The 17,300-nt window shown below is 43.1% G+C and overlaps 1 protein-coding gene across 2 annotated transcripts in view; it reads left to right on the forward strand.

Annotated features, from left to right (window-relative positions):
- The window catches only part of PTK6 (protein tyrosine kinase 6), a 56,179-nt gene extending 40,211 nt beyond the window's left edge, over positions 1-15,968 (forward strand). The window contains exons 8-9 of one of the 2 annotated variants that reach the window (XM_030212172.1): positions 647-811; positions 15,748-15,968. In XM_030212172.1, the coding sequence (XP_030068032.1) occupies positions 647-811; positions 15,748-15,755 (173 nt within the window). In that variant the 3' untranslated portion in view covers positions 15,756-15,968. Of the gene's footprint in view, positions 1-646; positions 1,455-15,747 lie in introns of those variants that run through there. The other variant, XM_030212171.1, reaches the window with a different exon arrangement.
- The last annotated feature ends 1,332 nt before the right edge of the window (positions 15,969-17,300 follow it).

Here is a 17,300-nt window from a genome sequence, read left to right on the forward strand (position 1 = left end):
CTAACAAATGGAACCAGTAGATACAATAACACAATATCATGAGAATACTTTTGCCACATTTGAATGTGATCTGAGATGTAATAAACTGATATGATGCAAATTACTACTACTACTACTATTTAGCATTTCTATAGCGCTACAAGGCGTACGCAGCGCTGCACAAACATAGAAGAAAGACAGTCCCTGCTCAAAGAGCTTACAATCTAATAGACAAAAAATAAAGTAAGCAAATCAAATCAATTAATGTGTACAGGAAGGAGGAGAGGAGAGGAGGGTAGGTGGAGGCGAGAGGTTACAAGTGGTTACGAGTCAAAAGCAATGTTAAAGAGGTGGGCTTTCAGTCTAGGTTTAAAGGTGGCCAAGGATGGGGCAAGACGTAGGGGCTCAGGAAGTTTATTCCAGGCATAGGGTGCAGCAAGACAGAAGGCGCGAAGTCTAGAGTTGGCAGTAGTGGAGAAGGGAACAGATAAAAAGGATTTATCCATGGAGCGGAGTGCACGGGAAGGGGTGTAGGGAATCTGTGATTGGATGCTATGACTCCAGAGGTGATCAATAAAATTTGAAAAATTATACTTAATGCACTAGTAAAGATGATTTTTCTTCCTACCATTTGCTTTCCTAATGTGCATTCCATATTATTTCATAGGGATGGACAATGCTGAGGCTTCAGCCGAAGTCTCACGAGGGTATCGGATGCCTCAACCTTCAAACTGCCCTAACATGATATACAAGATCATGAGTGAGTGCTGGAAAACAGAGCCAAGCAAAAGACCAACCTTCCAAAAAATTAAAAAAGAGCTCGGACAATTCGGCAAGTATGAAGCCACAGGGGACGCTGATTGACCTGTGCAACCTTTTGTGTCTTTCTGCCATCTGCTTCAAAACTCTGATTCCATTTCCAACAACAGCACTACTGAAAAAGGGCATGGGTTCTACTCTGTTATCAGGCACTTTGGGACAACAAAATGCCTCTGGTACTTACATAGAGCTGTCTGTGACTTTCAGCTTACATCTGCCCAATTTTGTGGTCAAAATTGCCAAACTAGTGGTTATTTCATGAAGATGGAACGGGGAGGTCAGGGGTTTCTTTTCTCTGCAGCAGTCGTTACCCAGAAAAGAGTAACAGTGTTTCAGTGTTTTAATAAAAGTGTTTTTTTCTTTTTGTTTTGTCTTGTTTAAAAACAGTATGACCCATTTTTTTCTTTGTGGTTCCAGTTGTGACAGCTTCCAAATTATTTTTTCTTTCCTGATTTTTCTCTGTTAAAGTACAATGAAATCTCCTATTATGTAATCAATCTCTCCACTATAAATCTGCAGAAATCAAGATCCTACTGTGCTGTTCTTCATCAGAACCTTTTCCAAATTACTCCTGCTAATTTAAGAGCTATCAAAATGCATAATTCTGTCTGTCCACCTTCTATTGGAATGAAGATAATAGTGTAACAGACTAAGAGGGGCGTAATCGAACAGGGCGCCCAAGTTTTCCTGAGGGCATCCTCGCAGGATGTCCCCGCGAAGGGGCTGGGAAACCTGTATTATCGAAACAAGATGGGCGTCCATCTTTCGTTTCGATAATACAGTCGGGGACGCCCAAATCTCAACATTTAGGTCAATCTTAGAGATGGTTGTCCCCGGTTTTTGACGATAATGGAAACCAATGCCTATCTTAAAAACGACCAAATCCAAGTCATTTGGTCATGGGAGGAGCCAGCATTCATAGTGCACTGGTCCCCCTGGCATGCCAGGACACCAACTGGGCACCCTAGGGGGCACTGCAGTGGACTAACTGATGCACTAACTGAACGGAAAAAGGCATTCAGTGGTCACTAACCACCTCCCACCCTGAAAAAAACAACTTTAAAAACTTTTGTCTTTTTTTTAGAGTATGGGTGAAGGACATCCTTCGCTATGCCTCCGTCCCTGCGATGGCAGTTGAGGATGTTCAAAATGTGGATTTTTCTGTGAGAAGGATGTCCATGCCTTTGCTATGCCTCTGACACCCCCTTTATTCACTTATTTGGATTTTGGATCACAAGTAGCAGCAGTGGATTTGAACCAGCCTGGATTGCAAGACCAGTGTTCTAACCACTAGGCCACTCCTCCACTCCCTTGAAATTTGGCTGTCCCTGTGTGGGGGGGGGGGGGGGGCAGTTGAGGACATCCAAAATGTTTGAAAGTAGGACGTCCATGCCTTCGTTATTCGTTATGCCTCCGCTGACACACACATACCTTCCCCCCCCCCCCCAAGGGACCTCCATACTGCCCCCCCCCACCCCACAGGGACAGCCAAATTTCAAGGGAGTGGAGTGGAGAGGAGTGGCCTAGTGGTTAGAGCACTGGTCTTGCAATCCAGAGGTGGACGGTGCAAATCACACTGCTGCTACTTGTGATCCAAAATCCAAATAAATAAATGGGGTGTCAGAGGAATAGCAAAGGCATGGATGTCCTTCTCATAGAAACATCCACATTTTGGACATCCTCAACTGCCATTGCAGGGATGGAGGCATAGCGAAGGACGTCCTTCACCCATACTCTAAAAAAAAGACAAAAGTTTTTAAAGTTGTTTTTTTCAGGGTGGGAGGTGGTTAGTGACCACTGGGGGAGTCAGGGGAGGTCATCCCCAATTCCCTCCGGTGGTCATCTGGTCATTTAGGGCACATTTTTGTGGCTTGGTCGTTAAAAAAAAAAAGGACCAAGTGAAGTCGGCCAAGTGTTCGTCAGGGATGCCCTTCTTTTTTCCACTATTGTTTGAGGACGCCCATCTGTTAGGCACGCCCCAGTCTCGCCTTCGCTACGCCTCCGACACGCCCCCAGGAACTTTGGTCGTCCCCGCGATGGGAAGCAGTTGGGAATGTCCAAAATCGGCTTTTGATTTTGCTGATTTGGGCGACCCTGAAAGAAGGACGCCCATCTCCTGATGTGTGTCGAAAGATGGGCGCCCTTCTCTTTCGAAAATAAGCCTGATAGGGACTCATTTTCAAAGCACTTAGACTTACAATGTTCCATAGATTACTATGAGGGGCATTTTCGATATCATGTCTAAGACCAACTTTGAATGTTTTGCTAAAAATGTCCAAAATTCAAGTGGGGAATATAGCCATTTTCAAAACAGAAAAACACGTATCTTTTTTTTTTTTGAAAATGGTTATTTGCTAGATGTTTTTGTGCTCTGTGTATTTATCCATTTATCTATTTTTGAAAAAAAAGAAAGAAAAAGCCCTTCCAAGTGAAAAATGCACAAAATCAAGCCATTAGGATGTACGAGGAGCCAGCATTCATAACAGACTGGCCACAGGGACATCCCAGGAGAGCAGTGGGGCACCCTAGGGATTCTGCAGTGAACTTCAAACAAATGCCTCCAGGTACACACCTCACCATTGCTTGCTTATCATGTCTGCTGAGCCCACCCAAACCTCCTCAAAACCCACTACCCCCAACTTGACATCACTACAATAGTCCTTATGGGTGAAAAGGCACCTACATGTGGGTACATTGGGTTTATGATGAGTTTTGGAGGGCTCAGTTTCCACCACAAGTGTAACAAGTAGGGGAATGTATGGGTCTGTGTCCACCTGTCTACACCCACTGTAGACTACTCCAGGGACCTGCTTGCTGTTGTAATGGACCTGAGGTTGGCATAGAGGCTGGTAAGTAATGTTTTTAATCACATTTTTGGGGGGTGGGAGGGGATTAGTTACCACTGGGGGAGGAATGGGAGGTGATCCCTGATTCTCTCCAGTGGTCATTTAAGGACACTTTTTTGTGGCTTATTCATTAATAAAACAGGTCTAGACCAAAACATCCAACTTATAGCCCTGGATGTTTTCGTTTTGTTCCATTATGGCAGAAAAACATTCAAGTGTTAGGAACGCCCAGATCCTGCCCTTAACACACCCCTGACATGCCCCCTTGTGACGGACTTCATAGAAAAAAAAATCTAATAATTGGTTCAAAAATACCAATTTGGATATTTTTGTGAGAAATATATGATTTATGCCACATTTTGGATGTTTTTCTCTTTTGAAAATGAGCCCCTATGTTATTTAATAAGTCTAAGTGCTTTGAAAATATGCCTCAATGTATAACTGTCAATGTTGAATCTGGTAAGTGCTTTGGAAAAGAGAGGGATCTGTTTTATGGTGAGCAAGAGGAAAAACTGCGGTTGAAGGGGAACATCGGGTCTGTGTTTTATGTGGATTTTAGGGAGAATGGGCAATGAAAAGCACTAGTTTCTCAGCCACCAGAGGGTGCTGATGTCCTTCAGCACAAAGCAGAAACCATAAACCATTAGCAGCACACAAAAAAAAAATAAAAACTTTAATACTTCCTTCCTTACACAACCCCCACAATGTCATGTGAACCCTTACTGTCTACAAAATGGGTGGCAGTAGGGGTTCATGTGCTAATGGGAAAATTAGCACTCCTGAGTGTATCCCTTTTCACTACATCCAGGGCCAGCCCAAGGGTATATGATGCCCTAGGCAAACTTTGAGCTATGTACCCCTCACCTCAGTTAGTCCAGTATCTCCCCTTCCCTTCCTTACACAACCCCCACAACGTCCAGCATCTCAAGTGCCCTTCCTAGCCACCCAGATGCCCCGCATCACCCCTTCAGAGGTATAGCTGGGGGAGGAGGGGTGCAAGGGTAGTGGCTGTTCCCCCATACTGATTTTGAATGAAACTGTGCCTATGCGGATCAGCCCTTCAGCCTCGCACTGGCACCTATTTTACGAAAGATCTGCTCCCCCAGACATCAAAACCTGGTTATGTTCTGCTCCTTTTCCCCTCCCTACCCCTCACTAGGTGCCCAGCATCTCCCCTTCTATTCACACCCCATGTCTAGCATCGGCCCTTCTCTTCACATGTCTTTGTGTCCAGCATCTCCCCTCCCTTTCCCTACCCCTCGCTAGGTGCCCAAAAGCTCCCATTCTCTTCCTATCCTCCTGTATCCAGAATCTCCACTTTTCTTCACTCCGCTCATGTCAAGCATCGTCCCTGTACTTTGTCACCCAAGGCCACCGGCACTTTACCTCAATACCTCTGCCTGGCTGCCTTGAAGTTCTATAAATCAGGATGCAGCGGACAAAGGCCCACAGTCACACACTCAAGCACTGCTGGATCCCTCCCCCTCCAGCAGGACATCAGAGGGGGGGGGGGGGAGGAGGCAGGTGTCTTAAGTATGCCAGCCTTGTGCTGTCTACACTGTTTTTCAGGGTTTCAGAGCTCACGGGCAGAGGTAGGGTGGTGGCAGCAACAGCAAAGGAGGGGCAAGAGCAGGTCCTGTCCTGCTGCACCGCCATCCTTTGAACTTTGTTGCCCTAAGTGGATGCCTATATGACTAGTGATAGGGCCAGCTGCCTTCTTCCTATGCTTTCTTGTTCCAGGATGAAACCAGTTCAGAAATTAGAGTGAAGTAACTGTTGGATACATTTGTCTCCATCACTCCAAATGATGTGTCTTCCATGTTACGGAAACTTTCTTCTTCACATTGTATATTTGATCATTTATTTTCTAATCCTCCAGTTTCAATTATTTCATGGTTAGTTCTGTTTTTAATAAACTCTTGGAGCTAATTATATAGCACTTACTCCCATACCTAAATCCGTGGGTTCAGATTTATCTTCTCCTTCTAATTTCAGACCAATTGCGGGCATACTATTATGCAATAACCTTTTGGGAACATGTATATGTACGAAATTATCTGAATGTATAGATAGATTATAGTGTTTATATAATTCACAATTTGGCTTTACAGTTAGACATAACAATGAAACCTTGCTACTGACAATGATTACAGAGATAAGGAAATCTTCAAGTGAGGATAAAACATCATTTTATAGCAGTATGACATTTGGGGACGTTTACTAAGCCGTGCTGTAGATACGCAAACCTTTTGTGCATGCTAGCGATAGAGACACCCATTCACATTAGCGTGCGCTAAAACGTTTGCACGCCTACAACACCCACCTCTTTAATTCCCTTACCTCTTAATTGTTCTGTCTGTTTGTCTGTCCTATTTAGATTGTAAGCTCTTTGAGAAGGGACTGTCTTTACGTGTATGGTGTACAGCGCTGCGTATGCCTTGTAGCGCTATAGAAGTGTTAAGTAGTAGTAGTATATGGGATTAAATTCTATGCGCTTTACAAAACTCCAGCCGATATAAAAAACAGTTCAGTTGATTTTCTGGGTCAAGAAATAAGATAACATTTCTGGGTACCTTCACATTGGCTTCTCTTAAAATCTCAAACTATCTTTCAAAATTGCATGCACTTTTTTTCATATATTACATACTAATTTACTGGATCTCTTAGTCCAACTCTTCTTTCGTTCATTTTTTTAAATCTCAGGTATTTAACACATTTTACAAAGGTATCTTATTGTTAAAGCTTTATAATATAAATGTCAATTAGATCTAATGTTTTCTTTCCCTGATATCTCTATACGGAATTATTTACTGCAGTGTATCGGAACGGAATCTAATTAACTTCAGTTTTGAAGGAAATTGAAAACTTTTTATTTGATAAGGCCTAAAAATTTTATTTTAATTGTAATTCTATTAATTCTTGCTCTTTAGCTAATATATTGTGATTGCTATAATTCCCCATATGCTGTTTTTTGGGTCTCTTATATAGTAAACTGCCTAGAATCACCAGTTGGGATCTGTGCAGTGAACAAGTACCACATTAGATTAGATCAGATTTCATGTTCCTCCCCCTTTAGCTGGGATTTTTTCCTTAGAACTTATTTTCAATTGAACTTTTAAACTTTAAATAACAAGTACAACACAGTACATTAACATATAAGGCTTTCAAGTTCCAAACAATCCTTCCCTCAGCTTTCCCCCAGACTTACCCTTCCATCACCATCCTTTCTTCCCTTCCCCCTTCCCCTACCAAGGTGCATAAATAACTCAACATAGGCACTTTCCATACAGTATTTTAGACACAGGCTTCCACTGATTCCCAGTCTTATCCTCAGTTCTTCTGCACTTTTGCTGGCAGTAACTCCATTTCCCTTAACTACCGTACCTCCACCCACTAATCACTCACACACAGTGGCATTCCTAGGGGGGGGTGGTGGGTGCGGTGCACCCCGGGTGCACGCCGCAGGGGGGGTGCCACGCACCTGTCGGCGCCGCTCTTTCTGTGCTCATTCTGCCCCGGAACAGGTTACTTCCTGTTCTGGGGCAGAAGGAGCATGGAACGAGCGAAGCCGACAAGCGCGCAGCACCCCCCCCCCCCCAGCAGGTAAAAATGCACCCGGGGGGTGTCCTTTCGCCGGGGGGGGGGCGCATTGGCGATCCGCCCTGGGTGTCAGCCGCCCTAGGAACGCCACTGATCACACATGGCATTTCCACCCAGGGCTTTTTTTGAGGGGGTACTTGGGGGTACCAGCACCTTTTTCATTGCCTGCTAAAATTGACCCATGGTCCCCAAGTTTTAATGAAAGAGCTCAGGCTATACACAACAATTCTGCCTTGTCATAGATTCTATGACTGGTTGCAGGGGGGCTGGCTATAGTGGGGTTGGTCCCTCAGTAATCACCCCAACCCTGAAGGGTGGCCTGACATTTGAGTACTGGCACATTTTTCGCTAGAAAAAATGCACTGCTTCCACCACTCTCCACCTAGCCACTAGCATCTGTAGCCCAGTAATCATTAGCTTCCTAAATATGCAGATTTCTGTCTCCTCCCCTGCTTCTTCTAGGGAAACCAAAAACAATCATATCTTCTCACTTAGCGGACCTGCATCCCAAGTCTATCCACTAGATATCACCATTGTGCAACAATGAATATTTATTAGGATTTATTTACCACCTTTTTGAAGGAATTCACTCAAGGATGTGTACAATAAGAATAAATCAAACAAGAGCAATAGACAATTATAGCAGTAAATATATTCAAATAACAATACAAAGCATGGCATGGTATACTACTTACAATGTCAACACAATACGTCATAGAACATTTTAGTTGACATTGTAGGGTATAAGCAAAGATGAAACATATAGATAGGTATGAGAGTAAGAGAAGTTAGAAAGTAACGTAACTAATTTAAACAAAGGTGCACATGAGGTCAGAGAGATGGTTAAATATTATCTCAGCTAGGGTAGGAGTAGATAAACATGTCCTGCTGCAGTATGTGGAGCCCCTGTCACTCCTTGTGTGTGTGAGAGAGACTAACAAGTTAGTTACTTCTTCCATTAAAGGCCTGGTTGACGAACCAAGCTTTCACCTGCTTCCTGAAGTAGAGATAGTCTTGTGTTAAGCGAAGCCTTTCAGGGAGTGCATTCTAGAGTGTGGGGGCTACTCTGGAGAAGGCTTGCTTGTGGGTATTACATTGTGTAATGTCTTTTGGAGAGGGTGTGGTTAGTGATAGTCCTTGAGAGGACCTTAGTGTCCTTGAAGGTGTGTAGAGGATCATCCTATTCTTCAAGTACTCAGGGCCATTTCCTTTAAGGGCCTTGAAGATCAGACATAGAGTTTTAAATTTAGCCCTCTATTGTACTGGTAGCCAGTGAAGTTTTTGCAAAAATGGTGTGATGTGGTCATGTCGCTTGCAACCTTCTATGAGTCTTGCTGCAGCATTCTAAATCAACTGGAGCTGGTGCAGGCCCTTTGTAGTCAGACCACTGTACAGTGGCCCTACCATATGCTTTCTGTGCAGCAACCCCAGCACCAACTAGTTGTAACTGATAGAAAATCTGGAGTCAGCAAGAGTCTGACTATTTTTAAAATGCCATATTGAATGTGCTGCACAGGGGTTGCTCTGTAACCCACAACTTTACCATGCACCAGGCACATCCTATGCCAGAGTGCTGACAGAACTGAAAAAAGAACTTGCAGAGCTATTGTTAGTAATATGTAATTCATCTTTAAAATAAAGCATGGTACCGGAAGATTAGACAGTGGCCAAACACCAATTTTTAAAAAGGGTTCCAAAGTTGATCCAGAAAATTATAGAATGGTAAGCATGATGTTGATGCTGAGCAAAATGGTAGATACTACTATAAAGAACAAAATTGCAGAGCATATATATAAACATGGATTAATGAGACAAAGAGGGGCATAATCGAAAGGGATACCCAAGTTTTGTTCAGGACGTCCTCGCAAAACGTCCCGATGGAGGGGCGGGGAAACCCGTATTATCGAAACAAGATGGACGTCCATCTTTCATTTCGATAATACAGTCGGGGACGCCCAAATCTTGAAATTTTGGTCATCCTTAGAGATGGTCATTTCTGATTTTCGGCGATAATGGAAACCGAGGATACCCATCTCAGAAACAACCAAATGCTCCTCATGGGAGAAGCCAGCATTTGTAGTGCTCTGGTCCCCCTCACATGCCAGGACACCAGCCGGGCACCCTAGGGGGCACTGCCGTGGACTTCATAAAATGCTCCCAGGAACATGTTCTATTGTGGATTAAAAACTGGTTAAAATATAGAAAAGAGAGAGTAGGATTAAATGGTCAGTAATCTCAATGGAGAAAAGTAAATAGTGGGGTTCCCCAGGGTTCTTTGCTGGGACCGCTGCTTTTTAACGTAATATTTATAAATGATCTAGAGATGAGAATAACTAGTGAGGTATTTGCTTAAGGGGTCCTTTTACAAAGGCGCACTGAAAACTGGCCTGCGGTAGTGTAGACGCGTGTTTTGGGCACGCGCAGAATCATTTTTAAATGCCTTTTTAAAATTTTTGCCAAAAATGGACGTGCGGCAAAATGAAAATTGCCGCATGTCCATTTTGGGTCTGAGACCTTACTGCCAGCCATTGACCTAGAAGTAAAGTCTCACGTGGTAACCAGGCGGTAATGACCTGCATGCATCAAATGCCACGTGGCACGCGACCAATACACGCATCCGAAAATAAAAATTATTTTTTGGACGTGCATTTCTGACATGCTCCAAAAATGAAATTACTGCAAGAGCCTTGCGGTAGCCAGATGGTAACTCTATTTTGGCACGCGTTGGGCATGCGTAGATGCTTAAGTGGCTTAGTAAAAAGGCACCTAAATTTGCTGATTTCACAAAGTTATTAAATCACAACAGGATTGTGAAAAATTGCAAGAGGACCTTAGGAGACTGGGCATCCAAATGGCAGATGACGTTTAATGTGAGCAAGTGCAAAGTGGGAAAGAGGAACCTAAACTATTCCACATTAGGAGTCACTGCCCAGAAAAAGGATCTAGGTGTCATCATTGATGATACGTTGAAGCCCCCTGCTCAGTGTGCAGCAGCGGCTATGAAAGCAAATAGAATATTAGGAATTATTAGGAAAGGAATGAAAAACTAAAATGAGAATGTTATAATACCATTGCATCGCTGCATGGTGCAACCCCACCTCAAATATTGTGTGTAATTCTGGTCATCGCATCTCAAAAAATATATGTAGCTGAATTTGAAAAGGTACAGAGATGGGTGATGAAAATAAATGAGATGGGATGACTTCCCTATGAGGAAAGGCTAAAGCAGCTAAGGCTCTTCAGCTTGGAGAAGAGCCGACTGAGAGGAGATATGATAGAGATCGATAAAATACTGAGTGGCATGCAATGAAGCTACAAAGTAGTAAATTTAATATGAATTGGAGAAAATATTTCTTCACTCAACGTGTAATTAAACTCTTGAATTCATTGCCAGAGAATGTAGTAAAGGCGGTTAGCTTAGCGGGGTTTAAAAGGGTCTGGATGGCTTCCTAAAGGAAAAGTCCATAAACCTTGTGTGACCTGGATTGGCCACTGTTGGAAACAGGATACTGGGCTTGATGGACCTTTGGTCTGCCCCAGTGTGGCAATACTTATGTACTTATATGAGTGGAATTGGTAGAGGTAAATCACTTGTTTACTGTTTCCAAAAATACTAAGAATAGGGGCATGTAATGAAGCTACTAAGTAGTAAATTTAAAATAAACCAGAGAAAATATTTCTTCACTCAACATGTAATTAAACTCTGGAATTCATTGCCAGAGAATGTGATAAAGCAGTTAGCTTATCAGGGTTTAAAAAAGGGTTGGATAATTTCCTAAAAGAAAATTCCAAAAACCATTATTAAGATGGACCTTGGGAAAATCCACTGTTTATTTCTAGGATAGGCAGTACAAAGTCTGTTTTATTGTTCTGAGATCTTGTCAAGTACTTGTGTCCTGGACTTGCCACTGTTAGAAACAGTATACTGGGCTTGATGGACCTTTGGTCTGTATAGCAACACTTTCTTATGCAATAAACCTTCCAGGGATCCGCTATTTCCTTGGTTGTGGAAGCTACTGCTTTAGTTCAGTGCTGGAGTTCCTGCTTTGCAGTTAAAGGGTTGCAAGCTCACATCCCCTCTCCTATGGTTGCTGGTCTCAGATGTGCAGAACTCTGGAAGCTTTGCATAGATCAGTGCTAGGGCTGTGACAAACTCCCAGGAAAAGGAAACAAGGTTAGCAACAGTCTGGACAAGAAAGAGTTACTGTGCAAAGAATGCCTGGCATGCCCAGCAGCTGAACACCCTACAAGTTGCTGACTTGCTCTCATCACTCAGTACAGGCTGCAAAGTCAGCTAATGCCATGAAAAACAGGCTAAGGCTATATCTATCTTATTTGAGGAAATGACTCACACAACTAGAGTGGGAAGCAAGTTACAATTAAACCCAACACAAACATAATAATTCCACCCCCATCTATCTAAATTATAAATAGCTTCAGTTGAATATATAAAGATCCGAGAGCTGGCTAAGCTTTAAGAGGACAATCCTCTAATATTTATTTATTGGGATTTGGGATTTTTAGTGCATCTACTTTCTTTTATAGAATATTAGAATAACCAGGTATGCACACATGTATGCGGTTAGGCATAAGCATTTAATGCCAGTCATGGAGCTGGTATAAATGCGCACACCTAAATGCTAGAGATACACATCTAGACTCTGCCATTTGTTTGTCTGCCTGTAAAATATGTGCTATGTATAGATATGTGCAAATTTACAGAACAAAGCTTAGGTGGAATGTTAGCATTTATATACACACATATGTGCCAGTAGTCTCATCCTTTACATGTGTATTTGGCATGTAAATGGTAGTGTCTTATTTATATGCCATCAGGGGGCATCTTATCGAGAAAAGTGCACACTCTTTTCTCAATACTGCACTCATGCACAATTTCCCTTTTGAAGCTCTGGGACATTGATCTATTCTTACTGTACACCGTCTTGAGTGAATTCCTTCAAAAAGGCGGTAAATAAATCCTAATAAAATAAATAAATAAAATAGATTGGGGCTGTCTTGGTAGGGATAGATGCCTAATTTGTAACCTTATCCTTTATGTGTACCTTTTTTTTTTTTTGCTCAAATGTCTAAAAGAAGACAAATTGATGTGCTATTCATTTCCCTTCTTGCTGTTTCTGTCACTGTTATGTTGTCCGATTTTGGTTACTGTCAAACCACTCATGTATCAGTTGCTAAATTTGTTTGCAAAGTGCTTTGATACTGTATTTTAAAAAATTCTTTATTTCTAAATTTTTTGAAGAAAATTTCAACAAGCATTAACTTATTTACAAAAACAGAGTATATAATAACAAGGTATAACTCCAACCAAGGGCGTAGCCAGACTTCGGCAGGAGGGAGGTCTAGAGCCCGATGTGAGGGGGCACATTTTAGCCCCCCCCCCCTCTGGTGCCGCCGCCGCCGCTGCCACCACCACCACCAACAACAACAACTTTGACCCCCCCCCCTGCCGATGACCCTCTCGACCCCCCTCCCACCGCCAACCCTCCCCATCCTGCAGGACGCCAGACTCAGAAACAGAACGAAGCCTTGCACTGGAAGAAGAGGACCTCGGCTGGCGGGGGTTGGGGTCCCCCGCCAGCAAAGGTAGGCGACGGCGGGTTGGTGGCGGGAGGGGGTGTCGAGAGGGTCGTCGGCAGGGGGATCCAGGGCCAAATCTACGGGGCCCCAGGCCCCCGTGGCCCCACTTAGCTACGCCACCGACTCCAACACTTGGAATTTGGATGATTCAGGGGTCCTTTTACAAAGATGTGGGAAGGCCTTTGTGCATACAGTGCACGCCACATTGGCACTACTTCCCAGCTAGCACATGAGCCGGGCGGTAATTCTGAATTTGGCATGCACCAAATCCTGCGGTAGAAAATAATTTTCTATTTTCTACTGCAGGCCGCTTACCTGGAGGTAAACAGCAGTTGGCGTGTGCTGCATGCTTACCACATGGGTAGTGCGTGAGATCTTACTACTAGGTTCATGGGTGGTGGTAAGGTCTCAGGTCAAAAATGGACACACGCTGGTTTCAATTTTAGTACACACCCATTTCCGACCCCTTAAAAAAGGCCCTTTTTCCTAGACATGGTAAAAAATGGCCCAGCATGTGCCCAAAAGATGCGCTTGAACTACCATAAGCCAGTTTTTACTGCATCTTAGTAAAAGGACCCCTCAATTTTATGCTTTATATGTAAGTGGTATATAAGGTTTAGAACACTGTAGTTGGGGGATATATGTTCTGTGTGATTGTTCTTTCCTATTTTATTAATTGCATTCCTTTCTATTTCCTGGATTTTTTTGTATATGTAAACTGCCTCAATTTGCTTGCAAGGTAGGCGGTATCTGAAATTAATAAACAATAAACGACTATACTTGAAACAAGAAGAAATTTATTTTTTCTCTTTATCAGACCACTAGCTATTTAGGTATGGATTAAAGAAAATATAGGAGTATCTCAGAAGATTAAGAAAAGGCTATTAACATGTTCTAAACTCTCTCATTTATCCTGGTCCTCAGAGGGCCAGCCTTGTATTGGCGTTGATAATCCTATGCCTTGGGAGTTGCATCTCCATAGGAAGACGATTCCTGCCAGCAAAGATTTTAAAACATAACAGCCCAATAAGGGCTAACCAGGCGCCCTTGCACTGGGAACACCCCAGGTGAAAGCTCACCTTCCCTTCCTGCCCACCAGAAGGCCCAGTCAGATCCAGAGTGCTGGAAAAAGGTGAGTTGGCTCATCCACCCATTAAGGGACGGGCTTCATACTCGCTATTCACCCTCCTAATTCTCTTCTTGTTTCAGTGCTAAAAAAGCTTTCCTCCTTTCTTATATGTCTGTAATGTCTGGAAATATCCAAACTTTCTGACCAAAAAACAACTCCTGAGATTTTCTAAAATACAACCGAAGAAGGGAGTTCAAATCTTGCTCAAACATAAATGCCACAAGTAAAGTATATCATTCTAGTACATCCATTGCGGTATTTTCCAAGAAAGCTGTTGAGTTGCTCACATTCACCTCATTATTCTCTATCTGTTCTTCCCTTTGAATCATTCCTTGCGAGGTTTTGCTCCCATTCTTATTTGAGGAAACAGGCAGGAAGTAAATCTTATTTATAGGAGGAATATGTTCTGAGAAATACTTCAAAACTTCAACCAAGAATTTCTTCAATATATCCAAAGAAGCTATACCTCCAGATTAGAAAAATGTAACAGAAGTAAATTTAATCTCCTAATGTAGTTTTCCAATTGTTCAATTTTTCTATGTATCATCACTTTATCCTTTACCAAAGCAGCAGTCACTTCTTGATATTTTTCACATTTTCCCTAACTTGTTGAATCTGTGTAATAAGCTCTACTTTAACATTTTCCATATTAGTAGTTAATGAGTTAGTTTTACTCACAAGAGTTGACACATCTGCTGAAGTCTTAGACAACATTGCCTCTACCTGGTCAGCATCTGTCAGATGCCATTTAGCGTCACGCCACTCAAGGCCAAAGATTGCATTAGGCCACTGAGGTCTCCAGCAACTCTATCACAAGGACAAACCTCCTCCTCCAGGTCACTGATAGCAATTTCCACAGTCGCAATACTGTTGCTCCTTCCTTTGCTCTTGCTGGGCATGATGGGGGTGGGGGGGGGGGTGTAGCAGGCAGGGGGAGAGAAAAAAATATTCCAGGCCCAAACTCTTGGATGCTCCTCTGTCTTTCTGCGTAGTAGGCTCTCTAACTCCAGGTTCATTCACAGAGGTGCCAAACACATACCGCTCGATGGTTTGCTGCATAGGGGTTGAAATTCGGTGGAGGACATGAACTTAACCACACCTTCCCTTTTCATATGCAGCATAACAGTTGAGGCATAACAGAAACAGCGTACAGCGCGACCCGCGATCAGTATGTGTAGCTATCTTAACTCCGCCCCCCTTGACACTGTATTTGAAAAGAGGTATATGAAGTAACTCATAATAAACAAAAACAATTGCATGCAGTATTCATGCATGTGCAGTAGTGTGATTTGAATGGGTGCATTATCGGGAAAAGAGTGCACATTATTATCATCAAATGCAAACATATGAAGTGTGTTTTTTCTGCTCATTTTCATTCATTAATGACATGCAATGACAGCTTGCCTTACTTTTTACACCTTCTATAGCTCTTAGTATGAGCAGAGTGACAGATCAATGTCACAGGGAATGATGTGGGGACTGGGTCTCACTGGCTTGAAATGCACCAGAAGTTGAGTTTCATAACAGAACTATAAGCTTTCTTGTGTAGGGAACTAACTAAACTATAGCACCTGCCATAACTTGCCTTTGGTCTGGAATGGTGAGTATTTAAATCCAATTGTGATGTCACTCTATTCATAGAATTCTTTGCTCTGAAACTAGATAACACTTTCCTTTACCAACATTTAATCAGACCACCTGATCCTGTTAAATTAATGCTTGCTAACATGGATTACAGAAACTCTAATGGGAATTTCTACTTTTTTGTCATCACAGATGATTAGGAAAAGAAATGGAAAGCCTCCAAAATCAAGCTGAGTTCCAGATGCGACTTCTGCCTTGGGGTTAACTGGCAGTTCCATCCATGCACAGAAACAAATAGAAGCTTGTGACAGTGAAGGATCACCATTTATTTCAAGTTTTTTCATGTATTTCAATTATGTTTGGTTTCTTTTATGAAATGTTTAGTGTAATTGCCTGTACAATGCAGAAAGAAAATACAGTATTAAATTAAATAAACTGCTGAATTTAGATTACACCCAGAGGCCCTGACCTCTTAGGATTTTGCAGCTATGGAAAAGAACAAAAAACTGGGCTCTTCCTATGCAATTTGCTGGTCCACACAGAATCACCTCAGTAGACCAAGGGACAGGGTTGGGCCAAACCAAACCAACTTAAGTGCCTGTAAAGCTCTCCAGGGTGCTGTGGTCCAATGACTTCCCCCTCCTATTTCCAAATTTTCAGAAGAAGATTTTGCAGGAGGAGGAGAGTAGTAGCAACAGGCAGAGATGCCAAGGGTGAATCAACCCAAAGAGTGACACAGAAAGCCAGAGTAAGATTTTCCAGACAGTACATCCAGGGTACGAGTAGGTGAAAAAAGCTGCATAAAATATTTGCTTTCCATTAAAGCCTATTAGTTGAACCACTAGATTTTTATGCTCTTGGGTTTGTTTCTCATGAAAGCAGTAATCAGGATCAGTGCACTTGCATTGGGGCTGTAATGAGTGAGAAAAGTAGCTCAAAGAATGTGAGAATGATAAAGCCTTCAAATGAGTAGGGCACATTCTAATGAGTGAGACTTGGCATCTGATCATGCTGAGTTGTTTTTTTCCCCTCTGTTCCTGAGCAGGGGAGGCCTCTGGGAGATGTGGAAGGATGCAGGCCATGTGCAGCTTCTCACTGTAGGGCCTAATTTGCAACTTTGCAACAGTCAGTAGGAGCTGAAAAAGTAGGGTACCCAGGATTGAGTTTTGTCGGGGCTTGAGGCTAATATACGTGGGAACTAGGTAGACATTGGCTTGTGTTGCTGCTGTGCCGCTTACAGGGTAGGCCTGATTTAAAAGTGGAGGGCCCATGAACCACCCATGGCTATACCATTGGCTGAAAAGTGGGACCGTGTAAAGAAAACACAGTTGCACATTGGTAAGGCTGCAGAGCTAGCCTGACCACATGATCACTTCCTAAGGGGGCACAATTTGGGGGGGGGGGGGGGGGTAGCACTGATACAGCAGTTAGTATGTCTATAAATCACTCATCATTGTTGCTGCAAAGCCTTGAGCATCCACGCATGTTCATGGCCTGCCTAGTCTCACCCCTCTGACTTCCTGTTCTGGAGGAAGAAGGATCTGAATGGCCTTGAATGTGTGCAGATGCTCAAGGCCCCGAGCTGGTGGCAATGAGTCTTTTGTAGACTCGCTGACCTCCACACTGGTGCTACCCAAGTGGATATGGAAGGGGAGGGAAACCACTGAACACCTCAGCAGGGGGAGGGAGAAGAGGAATCAGGAAATGCTGAACACCTTGACTGGGGGTGGGGGCGGGAAGAGGGA

The sequence above is a fragment of the Microcaecilia unicolor genome, chromosome 8 (genome assembly GCF_901765095.1).
Source record: "Microcaecilia unicolor chromosome 8, aMicUni1.1, whole genome shotgun sequence".
NCBI lineage: Eukaryota > Metazoa > Chordata > Amphibia > Gymnophiona > Siphonopidae > Microcaecilia > Microcaecilia unicolor.